The sequence below is a fragment of the Colossoma macropomum genome, unplaced genomic scaffold (assembly GCF_904425465.1).
Source record: "Colossoma macropomum unplaced genomic scaffold, Colossoma_macropomum, whole genome shotgun sequence".
NCBI classification, from domain to species: Eukaryota; Metazoa; Chordata; class Actinopteri; order Characiformes; family Serrasalmidae; genus Colossoma; species Colossoma macropomum.
In genome coordinates, this window is record NW_023494805.1 from 7,100,941 (window position 1) to 7,122,703 (window position 21,763).

Below are 21,763 nucleotides of genomic sequence, written 5' to 3' on the forward strand. Positions count from 1 at the left end.
AAATTTGGGTCATTTTTTTAATCCATTCATCATGAAATTTATGTACAATGTAAAGGGTAACAGGCATTTTCTAATTATGCCAAAAACTGAAAAATGTCAAAAATGGAGATACAAGGTTTTCTTCTGACAACAACTATAGCATTTTCACCTTCATACCTTCATTCTTGACTGTCTAAGTGAAACGAGTACTTCCTCTGCAGAGAACACACTTAAATCTGGCATTTTTTCTGCAAATTTTAGGGCACAATTTCTATTTGTTTGCTGAGTTTAACACAAAAAACTGAACATTAGATTTTAGAAAATCGACAAAAAGTCTTTTGACCAAGGGCGTCAAATTTTGCATACGACTCTAGCCTTAATCCCTGTCTGAAAAACTGACCCTTAATGTAGGTTGCAGTCTAATGACCCACAGCACTGGTTTAAAGTCACAAGCTACAACATGGAACACTGTATATGCAGAGAGCCAGCAGTGTTTCAGCTCCAGTGCTGAGGACCACTGCCCTGACCAGCTTCAGATACTCTCTGTCCCAACACACCTGATCCATCTAATCAGCTACTGACCAAACTCTTCCTGAGCTGGATCAGGTGTGAGTTAAAGTTAAACTGTCTTCTCTTAAAGATATGAAGATGTATAAAAACATACAAATGAATAAAACAAGCTTTTTCTCCTTTTTTGCTTTAAAAATTGAAACAGGAAATAAAGAAAACTTCTTTTCTAAACTGCAAATTAAGAACAAAAGCAACCAGTCTAAAATCAGATTGAAGCTCAATAACAGTGTTTAGAGTCTTAAAGCTGTTTCTTACCTGTTGCTGCTGGTGAAGCTGCTCTATTAGTCTCTGTATCTCCTTCCTGCTGTTGAATGACTGTAACCGACAAGGAAACTAAAGTGAACTTTCTGGGTTTTACGTGATTTACATGACGGCACACTGAACAAGTGCAAATGAACGCACACACAGTGGATTCATACATCACACAAGACATGCAATATTCAAATATAATATTCATATTTATTATTTATTATTTATTTTGAATATTTCTCTCTGGTTAGAAAACCCCAAAGTGCTTGATACAGTAAAAGAAGAAGTAAAACACTGGAAAGATAAAAGGTCTAAATGAAATAACAGCACAGTTGCAAACAAGTACACTAGCCTAAACAAATATGTTTTTAATCTCGATTTAAAAAGTCCTATCAAGCAGGAGTGGACATTGCCTTCTGCCCAACGGACCTGACCGCAATATTTCACATAATGACTTTTAAATATGCAGAGTCTATTAGCCTTGGAGATTTATTTATTCATTTATTTATTTTGCGTTCTTTTTTCCTTTAAACAAACCTGTTTGGCTGGACATCCTGCTGCCATAGATGATGTTCCTTTGGCTGACACTTGAGTGTGGTGTGTGACCACAGTGGAGCTGGACGTAGCACATCCATGTGGCAGGAAATAAACAGGCTTAACAGAAGAGCCACATTTACAGCAAATCACCAAAAGCCTTCAAACTTTGGAAACCTGTGTGCTGATGTATCTCCCCATAACATACAGCAGAGCCTTGATTCAAGACCCGAGTCAGTATAGGCGAGTCTCAAGTCGAGTCCCTAGTCAATAGTCCTAATCCTCAAGTCAGTTTGCTTTCTTCAGCTAATTTAAGGCCACAACACTGAATAATCGTAACAGTACTATGGCCTTTTAATGACAGCATGTTAGTCATGTATATTATTTTTTATTATCTATTTTTTTACCCTTCCAACTAAAATGCAAAATCCATGCTACACAGATAACAATGACAGTCATACTGTATACACAAAGAGTAGTAGCAAAAAACTACACATGAAAAGAATTTTAAAAGTACAACTGAACTTAGTTTAAAAAAAAAAAAGTTATATTTGAAAATGTTTTTTGAGGATTTTTGGGAACATTGGGTGCACAGGATTCAAATAAAAACTAGCTCAGCAATAAAACCAGCTCAGCCAACTAAAAACTAGTTTGAATTGAATTTAAACGACAACAGAAACCAAAATGACCGAACTGAACACAGTTTACAGAAAAGACAGCTAAATGATGGTGAAGCTGGCAAATAGCTGACCTCAGCTTCATATCATCGAAGAATTAGAAGGCATGATGAATGACCAGCAGTGAGGAGCTGAACTTTACCCTCCTCTGCTATCAGTGCAGACTGGCAGGGCCGCCTACAGAGCAGCACTAGTAGCTGTTAATGAAGTAATGTTCTTTTTTATTTGAGGGTCCCATTTCGTAGGGGGAGATTTCCACCACTACCCCTTGTAACTCAGTTCCAAGGGGCAATGAGACACTCAGAAACAGATTTTAAATGCACAGAGCCTTTTATTTTAGAAAATAACTTAAGCAAATATCACAAACAACTAAGAGGAAAAAAATTACTAGATCTAATGTAAAATGATTTTATAGAAGATGTTGTTACTGACACTGTGCTGGTTTAAAACTATTTACTAAATAAATTTACAAAATATAACTAAAGAAAAGAAGGAAAAACAAATTAGGAAATTTGACTGTGAGTGGAAAATTTTTCCCTATTGTCCTGCTTAAACACTGGTGGGCCGCACGGAAAATGCTCAGCAAAACACCAGTGGACCACCAGCAATGCCATCAGCAGGCCAGCAGTGGTCCACTATCCTTCTGCTATCAGGGACCTTATCTATTGTGTAAGCGTCCCGTCAAAATACCAAACCGCACCTTAATGCCAGAGTAACAGCTCTGTAAAGCCTCATAAACGTCTCTCAGCCAAATAATACAAGCACAGGAACACAAGCCTAGTGTGTAGAAACACATGCACTATGTAAACATATTTGCATTAAATTTACATGCATAGTGTTGGTGGAGAGATGCTTTGAGATTCACAATTTCCAGTCTGTACTTTTCCTAATGCATTATGTGTACAAAAGGCAAAGCTGCCACCTGGTGGAACCTTGTAGTGTTGCAGGGTTCAATACAACATGATTCTGCATTGAGCAGCTTTAAGGCAGTCCAGAACACAGTGCTCACTCCACAGTTCACAGTCAGAGCTGTAACACACTTTACTACTGAAATAGCTTTAGTCTTGAACATGGCTCAGATGTTTGTACACGCATTACTGATACAGCATCTCCATCCACATTAAACAGTGTATAATTAAGATATCAAATCTCCTGGTTTTATTCTCTTAACAATCCTGTCTTTAAAGTGCACTAGACAGATAGATAGATAGATAGATAGATAGATAGATAGACAGACAGACAGACAGACAGACAGATAGATAAATAAATAAATAAATAAATAAATAAATAGATAGATAGATAGATAGATAGATAGATAGATAGACAGACAGACAGACAGACAGACAGACAGATAGATAAATAAATAAATAGATAGATAGATAGATAGATAGATAGATAGATAGATAGTTGGTGTAGTGTAGTGGGTAACACCTCTACCTTCTACGCTGTAGACTGGGGTTCAATCCTACACTATACCAATAAGAGTCCTTGGGCAAGACTCCTAACACTACCTTCGTCTACCTGTGTAAACTGATCAAACTGTACGTTGCTCTGGATAAGAGCGTCTGCCAAATGCCATAAATGTAAATGTAGATGGATGGAAGGACAGATAGATGGATGGACAGATGGATGGAAGGACAAATGGATATATAGATAAACAGGCAGATAGATAGATAGACAGACAGACAAATAGATAGATAGACAGACAGATGGATAGATGGACGGAAGGACAAATGGATAGATAGATAAACAGACAGACAGATAGATGGATAGATTGACGGACGGGTGGATGGAAGGACAGATGGATAGATAGATAAACAGACAGATAGATGGACAAACAGATAGATAGATAGAAGGACATGCAGATGGATAAACGGATGGAAGGAGAGATGAATGGGCAGATAGACAGATGGATCGGCTGATGTACATGTTGCGGAAAATTTGATGTTTTGGTTGAACTGCTCCTTCATCATATGCAGCCACCAATCCTGTGAGTTCATTAAAAACACTAACATATTTCATCAGGTGTAAAAAATCGTAAGTGTGGTACAATTGTGCCATTCAGAGCTTGCCAAGTGCTGACATCATCGCCATGCAGACTCACGGGCTTACAGGAAACCGGAAATCGCTCATAAAAGACGGCAGAAATGAGTGCTGAACACCTGACCATTCTGGGTCTGGCACATGTCTGTGAGCGTGCCCAGAATCCAAAGGCTCTGTAGAGTCCACAGCCACAGGGGCCACATGCAGAATAGATCATCACTTACTGACCAAAACACCATCTTTAAGACTAGTCAAAATGCCTTGGCAGAAGGACACGTCCACTGTCCACTCCCCACACTGTCAAACTGTCAGGATTGAGTTTTATTGAAGTGAATTTGGTGATTTCGGCTTTCCATTAAACTCTTTTCACAGGCTGTGCTCTGCTGCCCTCAACACTAAGAGAACACAACGTCCACCTTAAATCAAATGTAGACAAAGAGCTGAACTACTGAAGTACATTGCATAGCTACAAACAGTAGTAGTGACTGTGTAGCAGCCTGAATTGTGTCTGTACTATTGTCCATGTTTGTAGACAACAGTATGTAATACAGTATCAGAAACTACATAAAGTCTAGTTAAGATGATTAAACAACTCAACATGGTTTGACGTGAGTGTGTGATGATTTAGACATGTAGTTGTTTACTCGTTAGCTATATTAGCCTCGTGGCTCCAGCACAAAATGAAAGAAGCAAACGTCGGACACCAAATATGTCTTGGCTGATGAACTCCATTTGGGTTAAGGGGGTAAAAATGTGTCCAATCATGGCAAAAAAAAAACAAAAGCGCTTTCTTCAAAGGCGATGGCCACTGACTGGGGGCAGAAGCTCGGCCTGCTTTGTGGATTGTCTAAGTTGTTGTGGTTTGTGTCCCCTATGAGCTCGTAACTCTACCATTTATGTAAGACTTTTCCCTCCAGCGTTTTGCTGTTGGACACCGAATGATTATAACATACGCATCGGCATGCTGCATGCGTTTACGGCACGTGTTGGTGTTTTCAAGTTTCTGGAGGAAACACGTGTTTATAATGTGTTTAAGAAATGGTATGGGTGGCTCTTGGTGCCTTTTACGCTGCCCAGGAGGGTGAATACAATACTGGTCATAAAGGCAGTGACCTCAAACTGAGATCACTGAGCACAGCAGCACTGCACAGCATACTGTTCCCTTCAGACTCAACTCCACAATTATGTAATGAGCTGAATTACCAAAACACCAAAATCCCCTTCACTGCAAAAAATGGAAAAGCGAAATCATCTTAAATCTAGTCAGTACGTCTAATATTTCTCAGTTTGTGACTGTTTTAAGCTTGTTATAAGATTATTTAAATTATAATTTAGACACTTTTACTTGTTCTTAGCACTTTTAGTGAGTCAAACTGTCTCACTGTATTGGCAGATAATTTTGTTTGTTGTAAGAAATATGTTTGAAACAGGCAAAATTATCTGTCGGTAGCCTAAAGTGAGACAATCTGATTTACTAAAATCACTTAAAACAAGTGAAAAACATCTAGAAATAAGTTAATAATCTTATTATAAGCTTAGACCTATCTCAACTTGAGAAATATGAAATATTTACTAGATTTACGATAATTTTATTCATCAAAATACCGTTTATAGCAGTGTTCAGAACGGAGGAATCACACATCAAGTGCGCACTGCAAAAATTGGTATGTTGGCAAGTGAAATTATCTTAAATCTAGCCGATTTCTCAGTTTGAGATTGTTCTAACCTTCTTATAGGATTATTTAATTTATTTCTAGACATTGATTTATATGTTTTAGGAGCAAATTGTCTCACTATATTGGCAGATAGTTTGGCTTGTTTCAAGCATATTTCTTTCAACAAGCAAAATTATCTGCCAATATAGTGAGTTAATCTGACTTAAATAACTTTTTTTACTAAAATGAGTAAAATTGTCTAATATTAAGTTAGATAATCTTATAATCCATCTCAAACTGAGAAATATTAGATATACAGACACATATTCAAAAGATGTGCCTGGGAAGATTAGTAAGGGATGCTTGATTCCTTGACAGAGCAGTGAGATAATGTTTTCTAACAATTTCCAAAACCAAATAAATAAATAAATAGATAACATCAGCTTTGCATTTGAGGTGTACCTCACCATCAGCTGAATATACACTCCTTAACCCAGGGGCCACAACCTAAATGTTAAGAAGAGCCATTTTGACAAGTTTCAAGAAGAATCAAACCACTTTGGGAGCCACAACATTTCATGTCTATTTTATTTTACGTTTTACCATCTTGGCTGTAAATCTGTCTCAGTATGTGCTGATGTACTAGTACAGGCTAAAATAATGAAAATACAAACTTACTTTGCTCTGCTTTAAGCTTTAGCTCAGCTATAGCCGCTTTTCTCACATCTCCAACAGGAAACTTTTCCTCGAAAGTAGAACAGTTTCTTGTAAAATGTCTCTTAGCATTTGACTTTTTATGAGGCTGAAGTTGCTTCTCATTCGCCAGCTTCTTGTTTGAATTGTCCTGTTCCACCTTAAAGTGAGACTGATATCTACATTGCTATGGTGACCAACAGTCTGCATGCCCACCTTCAGCGTTAAAGAGCAGTTATACATTAACTCCAGCGTTTAAGAGCATTTATTGTTAAAACAGTGTCAGAATGATCAGCAGAGCTTTATTTTACTGCAAAAGAGGATTATTTTATTTTTACCTACAAATCTGATTCTGCTGTGGAGCCACAACAGCACAGTAAAAGAGCCCCATGTGGCTCCGGACCCCTGCCTTAACCAAAGGTTCCCATGTCTGCTCAATGATGAGTCATTTTTGTTCATAGTTTCTGTGAATTTTGTTATCTTGTTATGGGGTTTATGCTATTTACACTGTATTTCACTTTGACACTTTTGTGGTTATATTAACCGTCGGCGCCCTCTTGTGTTTTGCAGTAATGTTTATGGTATAATATGATGAATAGGAACTGGGCAGGCGCCTTCTTATTTCACATAGGCTATGTAAAAACTGAAACCTCCACTCGTGTATGATATAAATACGTCCATCCAGATACTTTATATAACCATTTTTGTTTTCTGTCATTATACCTTAAAAACTTTGGCTCTGTGAGGTTTTTCTCGCTATTACAACATATGATCTTGGACTCGCCTTGCAATTGTTTTCATCCCACTCCAAGACCCACTCCAAAAGCTTTGCACATGGCCATGCAGACGTCCTGTTACGCCACTGTTGAGAGCAACAGTCTAGGTCAGTTTTTGTCTCATGTGTCCAAAGGAATATGATTGTTTTAACAAAAGGCAGCTGATCCTGAATCACCACTCATCCCAGAAAATGTTCCGATCATCTGGTGTCAAAGCCTACCTAACAGGTACCTGGCACTGACCTCTCACAGAGAGAGAGTGGTCAATACTCTGCAGAGTCAGAACCGGCCACGGCCCATGTCTGCGCAGTCTTCACAGGTGAGGCAGCAGCCTAAGCCAACTGTATGCATGTGGCTAGGAGCAAACAATGGAACATATAATTGAAGCTGGTCCCCCCAAAGGCTAGAAGGAGGATTATTTGCCCACCATGATGCCAAAGGACTTTGCATTCAATAAATAAATGAATATATCCCAGAAAAAATGACTGTATCTATGAAAAGACATCAGTTAAGTTCTGGTTCTGGTCAAAAGCAAACATTCAGTGACCAGCATGCTTGTGCATTAGTGTTGAATTAGTGCAGTAAAACCAGAAGAGCTGCTGTTCCACACGTGACTGAGAATGTCCATAAACCCTCATTACAAAGATTAATACACATTTGTTCAGCAGTGTTAAAACCATCAGCACTGGCCTAAAGAAGAAAAAGTGATCTGGTCAGATGAGTCATCCTTCACCGCACTCTCCACAAATGGGAGAGCGCATGTGCAGCATACATCAAGGAGAACAGTACAGGCCTGAATGCTTGACCCCTACCGTAAGGGAGTCTGATGGTTCTGTTATGCTGTGGGCGACATTTTGTCGGCATGATTTGGGTCCATCGTTTCCCATTAGAGCAGTGGTCACCAACACTGGCCCAGGACATCTACCTTCCGGTGGAGTCTAGATCCAAACACAATCTCCCACACCTACTCCAATTAACTTATTCAGAAATCTTTGATTGGCTGGCTGAGAAGTAGTAATACTAAGTAAGTTAACTAAGTAAGTAAGTGCTAAGTAAGTAGTAACTAAGCATGTTAGCTGGAGTTTGGAAACTAAACTCAACAAGAAAGCAGATGTCCAGGAGGAGGGTTGGTGACCACTGCCTTACACTGAAGGTTCACTGCAAATTAATACAAAGTTACTTTGACTGACTGTCTATTGTCTATATAATGAAACGTTATTATTTTGATGGGAGTGGTCTCTTTCAGGATGACAACCCCATCCACAAGGGTCAACGCTGAAGAGTTTGAAAATAATGTAAATTATTCTATGACCTTCACAGTCACCAGATCTAAACCCAGTTGAACATCTATGAGAGATTTTGGATCAAAGCGTTGACCAAAGTGACAGTGCTTTCCACCACCATCGGTAAAGCACCAATTGCGGGAACCTCTTTTGGAAGAATGGTGTTCCTCCCCTCATATACAGTTCCAGAGGAGAATCTACGCCACACATTGAAGGTATTCTGGCAGCTCATGGTGGCCAAACACCTTACTAAACACTTTACATCACCCATCTGTACATCAGCCCACGTCCCCACTCTTACAGATTGGTTTGAGTCTGCAATTCCATCTTTCCACCAATAGTAACTTTTTGTCAAATTTAAATCACGATAAAATATCTCCTCTTTTTCCTACAAACGCAAACGTGGCATGGAGATGAAATGATGAACATACAGTTACAACATGCTACGGAGCCCCGCTGGTGACATAACGCATGGCCATGACTTAGTAAGGCATGGGAACGAGATAATTAAGTCATGGCCATGACTTAGTTGGACATGGGAATGAGATCCTAATGCATGGCCACAACTTAGTAAGGCAAGGGAACAAGATCCTAAAGCGTGGCCACAACTTAGTAAGACATGGGAATGAGATCCTAAGTCATGGCCATGACTTAGTAAGGCATGGGAACAAGATAATTAAGTCGTGGCCACAACTTAGTAAGACATGGGAATGAGATCCTAATGTGTGGCCACAACTTAGTAAGGCATGGGAATGAGATCCTAATGCGTGGCCACAACTTACTAAGGCGTGGGAATGAGATCCTAATGCATGGCCACCACTTAGTAAGGCATGGGAACAAGATAATTACGTCGTGGCCATGACTTAGTTGGACATGGGAATGAGATCCTAATGCATGGCCACAACTTAGTAAGGCATGGGAACATGATCCTAATGTGTGGCCACAACTTAGTAAGGCATGGGAATGAGATCCTAATGTGTGGCCACCGCTTAGTAAGGCATGGGAACAAGATAAGTAAGTCATGGCCACGACTTAGTAAGGCATGGGAACAAGATAAGTAAGTGGTGGCCATGACTTAGTGAGGCATGGGAATGAGATCACAATGCGTGGCCACAATTAAGTAAGGCATGGAAACAGGATAATTAAGTCATGGCCATGACTTAGTAAGACATGGGAATGAGATCCTAATGCATGGCCACAACTTAGTAAGGCACGGGAATAAGATAACTAAGTCATGGCCACAACTTACTAAGGCATGGGAATGAGATCCTAATGCATGGCCACAACAAATGACTTAGTAAGGCATGGGAACAAGATACTTAAGTCGTGGCCTTGACTTAGTAAGGCATGGGAATAAGATAATTAAGTCATGGCCACAACTTAGTAAGGTGTGGGAACGAGATCCAAATGTGTGGCCACAACTTAGTAAGGCGTGAGAACGAGATCCTAATGCATGGCCTTGATTTAGTAAAGCATGAACTCATTCCCACACCTTACTAAATTGTGGCCAGTTCAGGAGCTGGATTGGGAAATGCTGTCTTAGAGACGTCTGGTGATCCACTGCTGTCTGTTCGTGCAGAGAGACGTCTGCTGTTCTCATCAGAGCGTCCGGCTCCAGCTCTCTGCAGAAGCTCAGGCTGCACAGAAGAGCCCTCAGAGGGCATTAGAGCGAGAAAACAACAGCCCCCCGCCCGCCCTGGCCTTACGTAACGGGCACCTCTCCCCACCCAGCTCACGTTTTAGCCCCCGTTAACAGCAGACAGACAGTCACGACGTAAACATGTTTCTCTCCTCGCGCCTCCAGACTTCAGTCGCACGGTCGCAGCATAAAACCCTTTATAGACCCTGTTTACGTTCAGTGGAGCGACTGCTGGAATTTCAGGAGCCTGTATTTACAGACAGTTTAAATCAAGACCCAATGCTGAACCACTTTAACTGGAATTCCAAAACTTTAATAAAGAACCTTAAAGAACGCCCAAGAACCTTACACTTACACAATCACTGGACAAGAGAGAGAGAGGAATGGAGATGGATTAGGATGAGAGAGATAGATAGATAGATAGATAGATAGATAGATAGATAGATAGATAGATAGATAGATAGATAGATAGAAAGCAATCATGAAAAAGAACACAAAGAAAAACAGAGAGAAAGAAAGGAATAGAGAGCAAGACAAAGAGAGAGACGAGTGACAGAGAAAGAAAAGGAAAGAGAAAGAAGGGGAGAAAAAGGGAGATAAAGAGAGAAAAAAGGAGAGAGAAAAAGAAGGAGGGAGAGAGAAACAGTGATAGAGAGAAAACAGAAGGATGAAGAGAGAAACAGAAAAAGGAGAGAGGGAATGAGATCCTGAGCAGGAAAAAAGAAAAGAAAAGAAGAAGAAGAAGAAGAAGATAGATAGATAGATAGATAGATAGATAGATAGATGTAAAGAAAGCAAAGATGAAGAAAAACATAGAAAGAGATAAAAAAAGGCCGGAGAGATAGAAAGAAAAAGAGAACATGAATGAGGGAGAATGGGAGATAGTAAGACAAAGAGGGAGCTTAGTGGATGGTGATTGACTCGTGATTACACCTCCCGAACAGCAGACAGCCTGTAATCTGTTACCACAGTCCCCTCAGCCTGCCAGCGCTCAAAAAACAACCCCTCACCTCCCACCCTGCCCTGAGACAGAGAGAGAGAGAGAGAGAGAGAGAGAGAGAGGGAGAGAGGGAGAGAGGGAGAGGGAGGGAGGGAGAGAGAGAGACAGAGGCTGCCACCTCCAGCACAAACAAACCAGTGAAGTTATGCAACCGTCTCAAATGTGAGAAAAACACAACAGAGCCAGACTGTAATGAAGATGTTCATGTACAGTGCAGAGTACAAGCACTAGAACACGACTGAGTGGCACCAGCTTTGCAGAAGTTGGTACTTAAGTTTGTACTTAAAGTCTTTACTAAGTCCTTAGTCAACACTAATTGGTTTCAACCTATCGTTTTACTAAATATATCTGCGCCACAAATCAGTGTGTCACATCTTAAATACTAACAACTAACTAATGCTTTAACACCATGATCAGCTAATAAACACAGCACCATGGAAGCACAGACAGTATATAAGAGAACAATGTGCACAGGTTTATGGTTTTACTACTGAATTGAACACAACTGAATACCTACAGCCAGTTTGCATCAGTCGATTAGCGACTCCCATCTCTGCCTTTTATATAAGAATTTCTTGTCTCAAGCAAATTAGCCATAAACTTTAAAGACCTCCCCATCATCCAAATGGTACTGAAACTACAAGTAAAACCACAGCACTTTGGCCCAGTCCCATTTCACCCCTCGCCCCTACCACTGAGCCCTTAGCCTTCTGTTTTGCGCGTTCACGTCTAGGGTTAGGGTGTCCCAATTTTTGTTGAGATGGAGGGGTAGGACGAAGTGTTAGGGATACACGGCCCTCCAAACGGAGGTTTTACCAGGAATTACCATCATCCAACATGTGGGTCTTACCCAGGTTCTACTAGCAACCTTAAAGTCTCATCAACAGTTATTTGTCTCAGTAACAGACTGATTCTCTTTGTCTGAATAGTAGTTTGGACACACGACCTCCAAATCACTCATACACGTCTGCTTTTCTGTTCAACGAACAGATCTTTTGGAAAGTTCCTGAACATCCCACAGAGCCGGAGCTCAGTCCACAGAGGGAAATACGGGACAGTAAATCTTCTCTTATGTGCTATTAGTTTTAATGGGCCATTGCGGTGCCCAAAGCTGGGTGTGTAAAAGTGCTTAGTTCGTCTCTCAGAGGGCTGCAGGTCTGAGGTCCGATGCGGGTCCTGAGAGAACCTCACATTTCTTCCTATCATTTGTTTTCACACACTGGGCCTGAGCCATGTGTCGTGATTTCAGCCCCTCTATTCTGGTACAAACACAGTGCTCATCTTTGCAGTTAGCAAAGACGAGGATTTGTTCAGGAGGATTTGGGGTTGAAGGAGAGTCACAAATTAGATCCTAGTAAAGGGCCACATGTAAACACTTCTCAACTATTTAAAAGGGCCCCATTTTTGCTTTTCCTAGTAAAGACTACTTATGTTTTTGTGGTTTATGCCAAAAAAAAGTTTAAAATGAGAAAAACAGATCTGACGGAAACCCTAACCCAGTGTTTAATACTATGAAGGCAATGTTGTAAGAAGGCAGGTGGAAAAGATATGAAATTGTAGTCCATGTTGATGATCAATAGCACGCAGAGGGAGCCTATAAATGACCACAGCTTCTTTGTTTGACTTGCACATTTTCTTCTCAGTAACAGCTACACATCCTTTCAGACCCATAGCGCTGAGCTGCCTGTGGATTTTTTCACGTCTGAAGCTGGTTGATTTTCTCCTCTCTCTCAAAGATGAAAGCTTTCAGTGCTGTTTATCTGATGAGGACAGTTTTGGTGTCTACCAGCTCTTCCAGGTGGATGTTTGGAGTCACACTTTCACTGTATCTCCTGTGAAAATCCTGTTTTTCCACTTGTTTTATTTCCTTTGACTTTCTCCTTCCTTATGCAAGTGGATTATTAGTGAGAGCACATTGCAAAGCAACACCCTAGCAACCACCTCAGATACCATAGCAACTGCCAAGCAACATCTTAGCAGCCACCTGTGATATCATTGCAAACACCTAGCAACACCTTAGCAACCACCTGGGATACCACAGCAACTTCCTAGCAGCCACCTGGGATACCATAGCAACTGCCTAGCAGCACCTCAGCAACCACCTGTGATACCAAAGCAACCGTCTAGCAGCACCGTAGCAACCACCTGGGATACCATTGCAACCTCCTAGCAACACCCTAGCAACCACCTTGGATACCATAGCTACCATCTAGCAACACTTTAGCATCCACCTGTAATACCATAGCGACCACCTAGCAGCACCTTAGCAACCACCTGGGATACCACAGCAATCTCCTAACACCCCCTAAGCAACCACCTGGGATACCATAGCAACCGCCTAACAACACCCTAGCAACCATCTTGGATACCATAGCCACAACCACCTAGCAACATCTCAGCAACCACCGGAATTTCACAGCAACTACCTGTCAACACCTTAGCAACCATATAAAATGCCACACTGGCAACACCTAAGCAACCATTTTCAGATCACTTAAGCTGCACAATCACTGCATTTTCTTCAGGAAGAGCACTGTTCAGTTTTTATATCTAACCTCTTCAGAAACAGCTCTCAAAAATGAATGGCTTGATGGCTGTAAATGAACTAAAGGAAAGGCCACCTCTGACTTTTGCCTAGTACTGTAGTTGGTTATGTATTTTTTCTTGTTTTATTCTTATCTTGTTCCTTTTTTTATAATTTGTATTCAATTTAATTCTGTATTGACAGGTTTGATTCTGCACTTCTGTTTGTTTTGATAAAAATGATTGATAAATATATATATATATATATACATATATATAATTCAAAAAATGATAAAAAAAACAGCAAAAGTGTAAAGGATGCAAAACAAGACTGTATACACAACAATAACTTCACTGATTTCAAATCTTAATAAAATATCACCAACATGGGGGATCTAGAAGTGTTAATAGAAAAAAGACTGTGTTCAAACTACAGTGTCACTCCTAAGCTCCAAGTGTCTACCTTTCTGTCCCTCTCTTTTCTCGCCCTCTTGTACTCCCCCTTCTTGAAGGCCACCTACACATTCTTTCCCCTCCCACCATGCAGGAGCTCATAAATCTGGTCCTCAGAGCCTCACCGAGCTCAGAAAACACAGGCAGAGAAGCAGGTATCTCTTTGGACGATACAAAAAGCTCACAGTAGAGCAGACAGTAATCTACAAGGTCCTGCTAGAAGAACCTAACCTGAAGAGCCTGTGTGGAGCTGCTAGTCCTACTTTTGTTCTCGAACATGTGGGTCCACTTGGCTGTGTTTGTGTGCTGGCTGGTGCTGGGTGGTCAGGGGCAGGACAGAGCCTCATTCCGCAGGTCTGGTGACCGTAACGGCCGCTGCCAGTACACTTTCACCGTGGACAGTCCGGTCGAGTCCAGCTGTCGAAGCTCAATCGGCGGCCCAGAGGCTGAAAACCTCAGTGCTCGCCTCACGCTGCTGGAGGCCGTGGTCAGCAGAGTCCTGGGGGCTGAGGGGCTCACAGAGGCGGCCAGAGAAGCCGCGGACGTCCAGGAGACCAGGCGGCTCGTTCAGGATAAAGAGCAGCTGGACAGGCAGGTGCAGGAGCTCCGCAGACGGGTGGAGGAGCTGACCATGGAGACAGAGAAGCTCAGGGAGAAGCCCTGTCCACTGGTACAGGCTGACCCTACTGACGGCTTTGGAGTTATGAAGGGCAGTGGTGAGTGTTAAAGCTATAGTCTGGGGACAAATCTAATTTAGACAATTTTCAGGTGTCGTCTCATAACTCAAATGCAGTTGATCTGCTAAAATGTGTTTGGTGTGTTCATTCGTTTTGCACTGGAGCTACGAGGCTAATGTAGATAACAAGTATTGGAAGTTTACGCCCTGAAAAACTGTATGCAGTCAGTATGTACACACTTTTTTCCATACTGTCGCTGTCCAAAAATTCAATTTTTAAAATTTTCCTACATTATTTGAGCACACCAGCCTTTATATTGTATAAGAACTTTATGAAGAATGGACCAATAGAAATGCTCCAAAATTGCTGTACAAAGAAAACCATGTATCTCCATTTTTGGCGATTTTTATTTTTCTACATCATTTCATCACACCAGCCGTCCGTTACATTGTGTACAAATTTCATGATGAATGAACCAATAGAAATGCTCTAAAATCACTTGGAATAAAATCTTTTTACATTAACTTACATTAAAGTAAAGAGTGCTTTTACCCTCTCCTCGAAAGTTGCCATTCTGGAGATATTTGTTTTTCTTTGGACAGTGACGATATCTTAGTTCACAACCTAAAAACATTAAAATAAAAATTGTATATATCGTCGCTGTCCAAAGAAAACCATGCATTTATATTTTCGATGATTTTTATTTTTCTATATCATTTTAACGCACCAGGACTGGGTTGCACCAGGTTTGCGTAAGTTTATACTTAAGTTTGGGTGTAAAGTCTTTACTAAGTCCTTAGTTACACTAGTTAGTTTCAAACCATCCTTTTACTAAATCTGGTTGCACCACAAATCCATAAGGCATGTCTTAACTAGTAACAGCTAACTAATGCGTGCGTCGCTTTACCATGACAATAACATGTTCAGAACCAATCAGTAAACCTGCTGCCATGGAAACGCAGCAGCAGTCAGCTCTGACTTCTCCATAGGAAAAATATCCAGCATAGAAGAAAATGGTATGTACAGGTTAAACTGAATAAAACTATTATCTACAGCCGCTGTCTGTTTATTCTATAATATTTCCTTTTGACAACGAAATATGCAGCTTTTTAAATGACAGTTTCTGGCTGACTGACACAACAGCAGCCTCAGTTTAGCGGTTTGGGCAGCTGCTGAGTCTAACTGAGCTGGAGCTGTGTGTGTTTAGCTTCATGCTCGGAGTTTAAACCAGGCCGATGATTAGAGCTGTAAGTAAAATCACAGCATATAGTGTTTAGTATTTTTAGCTTAGTTGACCAAAACAGTCATGTTTTTGGTCTTTTTTGTGTTTTCTACATGGTTTCTGATGGTTTTCCTAAAACTTACACCTGCACAGAGGGAGTTAATTACCACTAATCTCAGCATTAAAACTAGTTTGTGGGCAACTTAGATTTAATAACGCATATACCTGAACTGAGTGAACACTTACGTTACAACTAGCCTCCGTTTGAGTTTATGCACAGCTGGTGCAACTGGCCACAGCTGTCGTTTATGCTGTGTGAAAATTTCATGATGAATGGACCAATAGAAATGCTCCACAATCACTTGGAATAAAACCCCTTTACTTTAACGTACATGAAAAGGTAAGAGTGTTTTCAATCAAACCCAGGGCTTTCTGGCTGTGAGGTAGTGAAGTTAGCTGTTAGGCTGCCTGCTTCACTGACAGAGACTTTTTTGCACAGCTTAGTGTCTGTGTGCTGTGTTTCCACTATAAAGGCAGCCTCTGTTTTTTCTTGTAATGATGATTCATGATATGCACTATGATTGGTGTGGAGGATTTAATGGAAAATATTCTCAGTTAAAGCTTTTTTGGCAGCCATGCTGCTACCCCACAAAAATGATATCACAAAATTTCAAAAAGTGGAAGGGAAATGCCCCCCCACCCTCTGAATTTTCACCAACAGCAGGTGTAAATGGGCTCATATTGTGTCAAATATGTATTAACAGATACATAAAACACCATGTTGTAACACTGCCCAAGCACAAGAAGACGCTCGCGGTTCTTAAAAACAAAAGGCTGTTTAATGAGAGAGGTAAAGATGGAAGGCAGTTTCAGGGCAAATCCAAAATCAGGACCCAAAAACCAGGCCAGAGTCAAAAACCAGAAAAGACAAAAAACATACAGGCAACCAGAGCAAAAGGGCAAATACAAAAAGCAAAATCCACAAAACAGGCAAAGGGTTCAAAACGCAAGTCAAAAGATCAGAATAACAACTCAGTAAACCAGGGAAATGGCAATACCTCGCAATGAGGAGAGCACACCGAAGACTATTTAAAGTCTGAGACAAACAGACACAGGTGAATCGCATTAGAACTCAGGTGACTGAGAACGAGGCAGTTGCACGTGATTGGAGGAACTGGTGACATCATAGGGACTGGAATTATGGGAAATGGAGTCCTGGAGCGTGCTAGGCAAGGAAGGAGAACCCGGAAGCGCGACACGTGTTGATTTTAGAGAGAGATTCCCAGAAATGATTTTGTTAAACGGCACAAGAGATCTGAAATTTATAGCAAGAGATGTAGTCCATGGTCCGATGCTATTTCTTATTTTTACTCCTACCCTTTGTTTTCGAGTGTCAACTTGCCCCTTGGAACTGAGTTACAGGGGCTAGTGGTTGAAATCTTCCTCTATGAAATGGGACCCTCAAATAAAGAAGAACATTACTTCATTAACAGGCTACAAGCGCTGCTCTGTAGGCGACCCTGCCAGTCTGCAGTGATAGCAGGCCCACCCCTAATTCTTCAGTGATATGAAGCTGAACTCAGCTATTCACCAGCTTCTTGTTCAAGTTTTCATGTTCCACCTTAAATGCCACCAAACGGAGGGGTAGGGCTAAGAGCAAGGGGTGAAATCTCTCCTTTAGTACTCTGTCAATCACATGTGGCTGTGTTTTCGGACAGATTCGTGGAGGTATACATGTTTGTTTTTATGCTGAATTTGTAGCTGCCTATTAATATTTCCCTGGAATAGCACAGGCAAGATTTCGGAAGCATTGCTTCGTCATCTGTCGTTTACACTTTGTACTGGAGATATAAATACAAGCAGCTTAAAGTTTAATCCTTTAACGAAAGCTTACAGACATTATGTGTGGAGGCGTTACGAGGTGAGACTTTGTATTCAGTTATACTGGCCATATAAGATGCATCCTGAACATTAATATTAATAACATGAGCCCAGGTGACTCATTCTGGTCTGTCACAATGACTGTGGCATGTTTAAAGCATAATAATCACTGCATTTGGTGTTGCAGAACTGAAAAGATAACCAGTATTACTCACAGATGTATAATTTAGAGCCATGTCAGCACTAACAGTTGATTCATATTTTCTGATACCCACTGTTAGTGTCTGTGTCTTGTTTTGGCCTACACTGTAATCCTCTACACTTAATTACAGAGCAAGTGAATTCAGGGCAAACTCTAACCTCTGCTTGGCAGCGGGTCTCACACACTAGATCTAGAAGCCACTGCTGAAGAGCGCTGTGAACGTTACAGAAGAGCTTACGTAATGTCTGTTTCTCCTCCAGGGCCCGTCACTAATGGTGAATTCCAGGAGCTGAAGGCTGAGCTGTCTGAGCTTCCAGCGCCTGCTAAAGTTCGAGAGAACGTCCAGAACAACACAGGTTTGGAGAAATCAGGTGATCAGTTTAAACGGCTCATGTAAATTTGGTTTGAGCCCTGGAGACTAACACCCTGAGCAACAAGCAGTAACATACAATACTAGAGTTATTAATGCTGTTCTATTTAGTCTAATGAGAAATCAGAGTGTGCAACTTTGTTTTTGTCATAATATGAACATTTTAGTTATTAGTTTCAGAATATTTGATGAGATCAAACTGATAAACCAGACTGATTACATTTTTTTTTACTGTATAATCAAGATTTTTAAGGAAAAACATTTATTGACAAGCTAAGCAGAAGCTTCAGTGGTTTCAGTTTTAGTGGTGCTTGCTAGCTAGGCTAACATCATAAGCTACATGGCTAGCTACTGTAACATGCTTTAAAAAAGGACTTATTTTTCCCACTAACACTGGAGCGCACAGCACACATAGTGGTACCCAGACCAGGAGTTACATGATGCAGACCAGCCCACCCCAACCTCTACATACACACACAATCACACATATGATCATCTTTATTTATCTATTATTTATGTGCTACACTGAGATAACCAAGGTGCCTATGGTAGTGATAACAAAGACTGGTGGAGGCTTTTATCTATAATGTGACATAATCATGACAGTCAATATGCTACAAACTAATGCTAGCTAAGAAAGAAGTTCTCACTTCTCACCTGCTCGGATATGTCCTCATCCTCCTTAAGTAGCTTTTTCTTTCTTGCTTTCTTGGTGCCATCTTGGGTTTTTTGCTGGTGCCACTATCCATCTTTAATTACTCACAAATGAAAATTATTCACAAATGAAAAAAGTAATGAACTCTATAGGGCACTGCCTCCTGTCAGCCAGTACCAGATTCACACCATCATGCTCAATTTGGTATACTAATTTCACAAGGCTGATATTAGCTCCTTATTTCCGAATTTCCATTCCACCTTAAAAGGCGCCATAGTTAGACACAGTGTCCAGTTATCAGAATGTAATGGCTACAACATTTAAGGAGGAACAGCAAATAAACAATAAGAAGCTAACTTCAGCTTCATCTAAACTCTATCCACGGTATTAGCTACAATCTGCGAACCGGAGCAGGACCAATTGAGTTGGGGGGCGCTGCTTTAACTCTTAAATTACTTCACATGTACACTTGGATGTAATGTTTATTGTTTATCTGAGTGTTCTCGTGTGTAGTTTATACATTAGGTCATAGAAACCAGCCCTAATTACTCATAAATTATACCAGATCTACCCTATGTTATCTTCCATTCTCATAAAAAATTAATATAATTTTAACTTAATAATATAAATTTACATCATTTGACTAATACTAAATTACAATTTCTTATTAAACTGAATGGGATGTTTTTTACCAGTGCTCTGTCCAAGTTCACAACAATAGTCACAATAGTGCATTGGTGAGCACAGAATGATCAATTAAAGAAAACCTAAGCACATTTTAAAGCACACATTCCATAAGGGACCTAGAAAGTTTAACAACTATTCTCTCTCTCTGTATGTATGAAAAGGTTGCGGGGAACTCGTTTCTGTAGGAGAACCTGAGACCCATCAAAAGGCAGAAAGCATCACTGGAAAATACGGGATGTGGTTCCAGGACCCCGTGGCTACAGGACGTCCTTACGGCCCGAATACGGTGTGGCGCATCAATGCTGTGGGCAAAGACGTGAAAGAGCTGTACGCCTACGAGAACCTGGAACAGCTAGCCCGAGGCTTCCCCATGAAGGTGGTGGTCCTGCCAGAGCCAGTGGAGAGCACAGGGGCCACCGTGTACCGGGGCTACTTGTACTACCAGCAAAGACGAAGCCCCACCCTGCTGCGTTTTGACCTGGCCTCTGAGAAGATTGTGGCCCGAAAGGACCTGCCCCAGGCCGGCTTCCATGGCAAGTACCCCTACTCTTGGGGCGGCTACACTGACATCGACCTGGCTGTGGACGAGCAGGGCCTGTGGGCAATCTACAGCACGGACAAGGCCGGGGGAGCCATAGTGCTGTCCCAACTAGATCCTGAGAGTCTGGAGGTGATCAGGAGCTGGAAGACCAATGTAAGGAAGAACAAGGTGGCCAACGCCTTCATGATCTGTGGAAGGCTGTACACAGTAGCCAGCTACAGCACCAACACCACCACGGTCAACTACACCTTCGATACAGCCAGTGGGAAGAGCAAGATGCTGGATGTGCCCTTCCACAATCGCTACCGTTACAACAGCATGATTGACTACAACTACGCCAAGAAAAAACTGTTCGCCTGGGACAACTTCCACATGGTCACCTACGAAGTCAAACTTGGGGGCTTCTAAGAGAGGATCCAGAATGATGCAGATCTTGTATGCCAGTGGTTCCCAATACCGGTCCTGGAAGACCCTTGCCCTGCAGATTTCTGGTCAAGGTCGGAAAATTGTCATCATAACCACCAATTATTTGCATTTAGGTGGTCCTTGGTAACTGGCAAACTTGTTACATGAACAACACATATAAGCACTGGGATGGACCAATGACATCACTCACTACAAAAAAATGACAACTTATGTATTGTTATTTGCTAGCTGCTTTTGTTGGAACCTGCCTATTTACTACAGATAGGCATGATGGAACAGTCTTGGCCAAATTGTAAACATGCTACAGTGGTCTCTAAAGTGGGATTTTCTGGTTTAAAGACTAGAAATACCTCCTTCTGGTGATGTATCATGAAGGTAGTAGGAAAAACCACCTACCGGGGGCAGGTTAATTTTTCTTTCTTTGTAAACTGGTGAATGCAGAAGAAAAGCAGATAGCTAACAATACTGTTAGGAACCCAAATATCTTACTGCAAATAACTGTAGTAAATGACTTCAAATCATTACAATGAACAGAAGTGACTACTCAAACAACAGAAATGACTCATCAGACAAGGAGCACAACAAGCTAAAAGCTAAAATTAGCGAGGTAGCCAGCTTTCTAGATACCTTACTTCAGTTTGGCTCAGTTCTTTAGCTGGAGAGGTAAAAAACTTGTCTCTGGCATCCATTTTGCACTGGATAAAGAAAGAATCACTGTTTTCTTTACAATTTTGTTTGATGATTGAAGTAAAAGTTAGACTAATGGCTGCATTTATAGTTCAGTAGCTAGCAGTCAGGATTGGCTGACACCACAGGGATTCCCAGTGGCTGTGTAATGTATTCACATGATGCATTCTGGGTATTGTAGTGAAAGCACAGTGATGGAAGAAAACATGAAACCAAAAAAATCATGAATTCTGTCAAATTGATATAGGATATAATTCTGTCCACAATACTACATAACATGACAATATACTAAACTCTAGTTTCAGGCCGGATAGTTTGGTCTACCATGTTCTACGTTACAT

At 41.1% G+C, this 21,763-nt stretch overlaps 1 protein-coding gene across 2 annotated transcripts; it reads left to right on the top strand.

Moving 5' to 3' along the window:
* The first annotated feature begins 14,192 nt into the window (after positions 1-14,192).
* On the top strand, positions 14,193-21,154 carry LOC118826573 (myocilin-like). 2 transcript variants are annotated; one of them, XM_036597578.1, is made up of 3 exons: positions 14,193-14,790; positions 18,317-18,427; positions 19,930-21,154. In XM_036597578.1, exons 1-3 carry the CDS (start codon positions 14,352-14,354, stop codon positions 20,715-20,717), a joined length of 1,338 nt encoding a protein of 445 aa, XP_036453471.1. In that variant the 5' UTR covers positions 14,193-14,351; the 3' UTR covers positions 20,718-21,154. The 2 variants fall into 2 exon arrangements, with proteins under 2 accessions (XP_036453471.1, XP_036453472.1); XM_036597579.1 differs by having other exon boundaries at positions 18,317-18,412.
* The last annotated feature ends 609 nt before the right edge of the window (positions 21,155-21,763 follow it).

What these genes read in the sequence shown, in the direction of transcription:
- LOC118826573 (XM_036597578.1), top strand. Translation starts at nt 14,352, where the DNA reads ATGTGGGTCCACTTGGCTGTGTTTGTGTGCTGGCTGGTGCTGGGTGGT. An exon ending in TGGAGTTATGAAGGGCAGTG is followed by an intron (nt 14,791 to 18,316) that starts GTGAGTGTTAAA and finishes TTTCTCCTCCAG; the next exon opens with GGCCCGTCACTAATGGTGAA. An exon ending in CACAGGTTTGGAGAAATCAG is followed by an intron (nt 18,428 to 19,929) that starts GTGATCAGTTTA and finishes ATGTATGAAAAG; the next exon opens with GTTGCGGGGAACTCGTTTCT.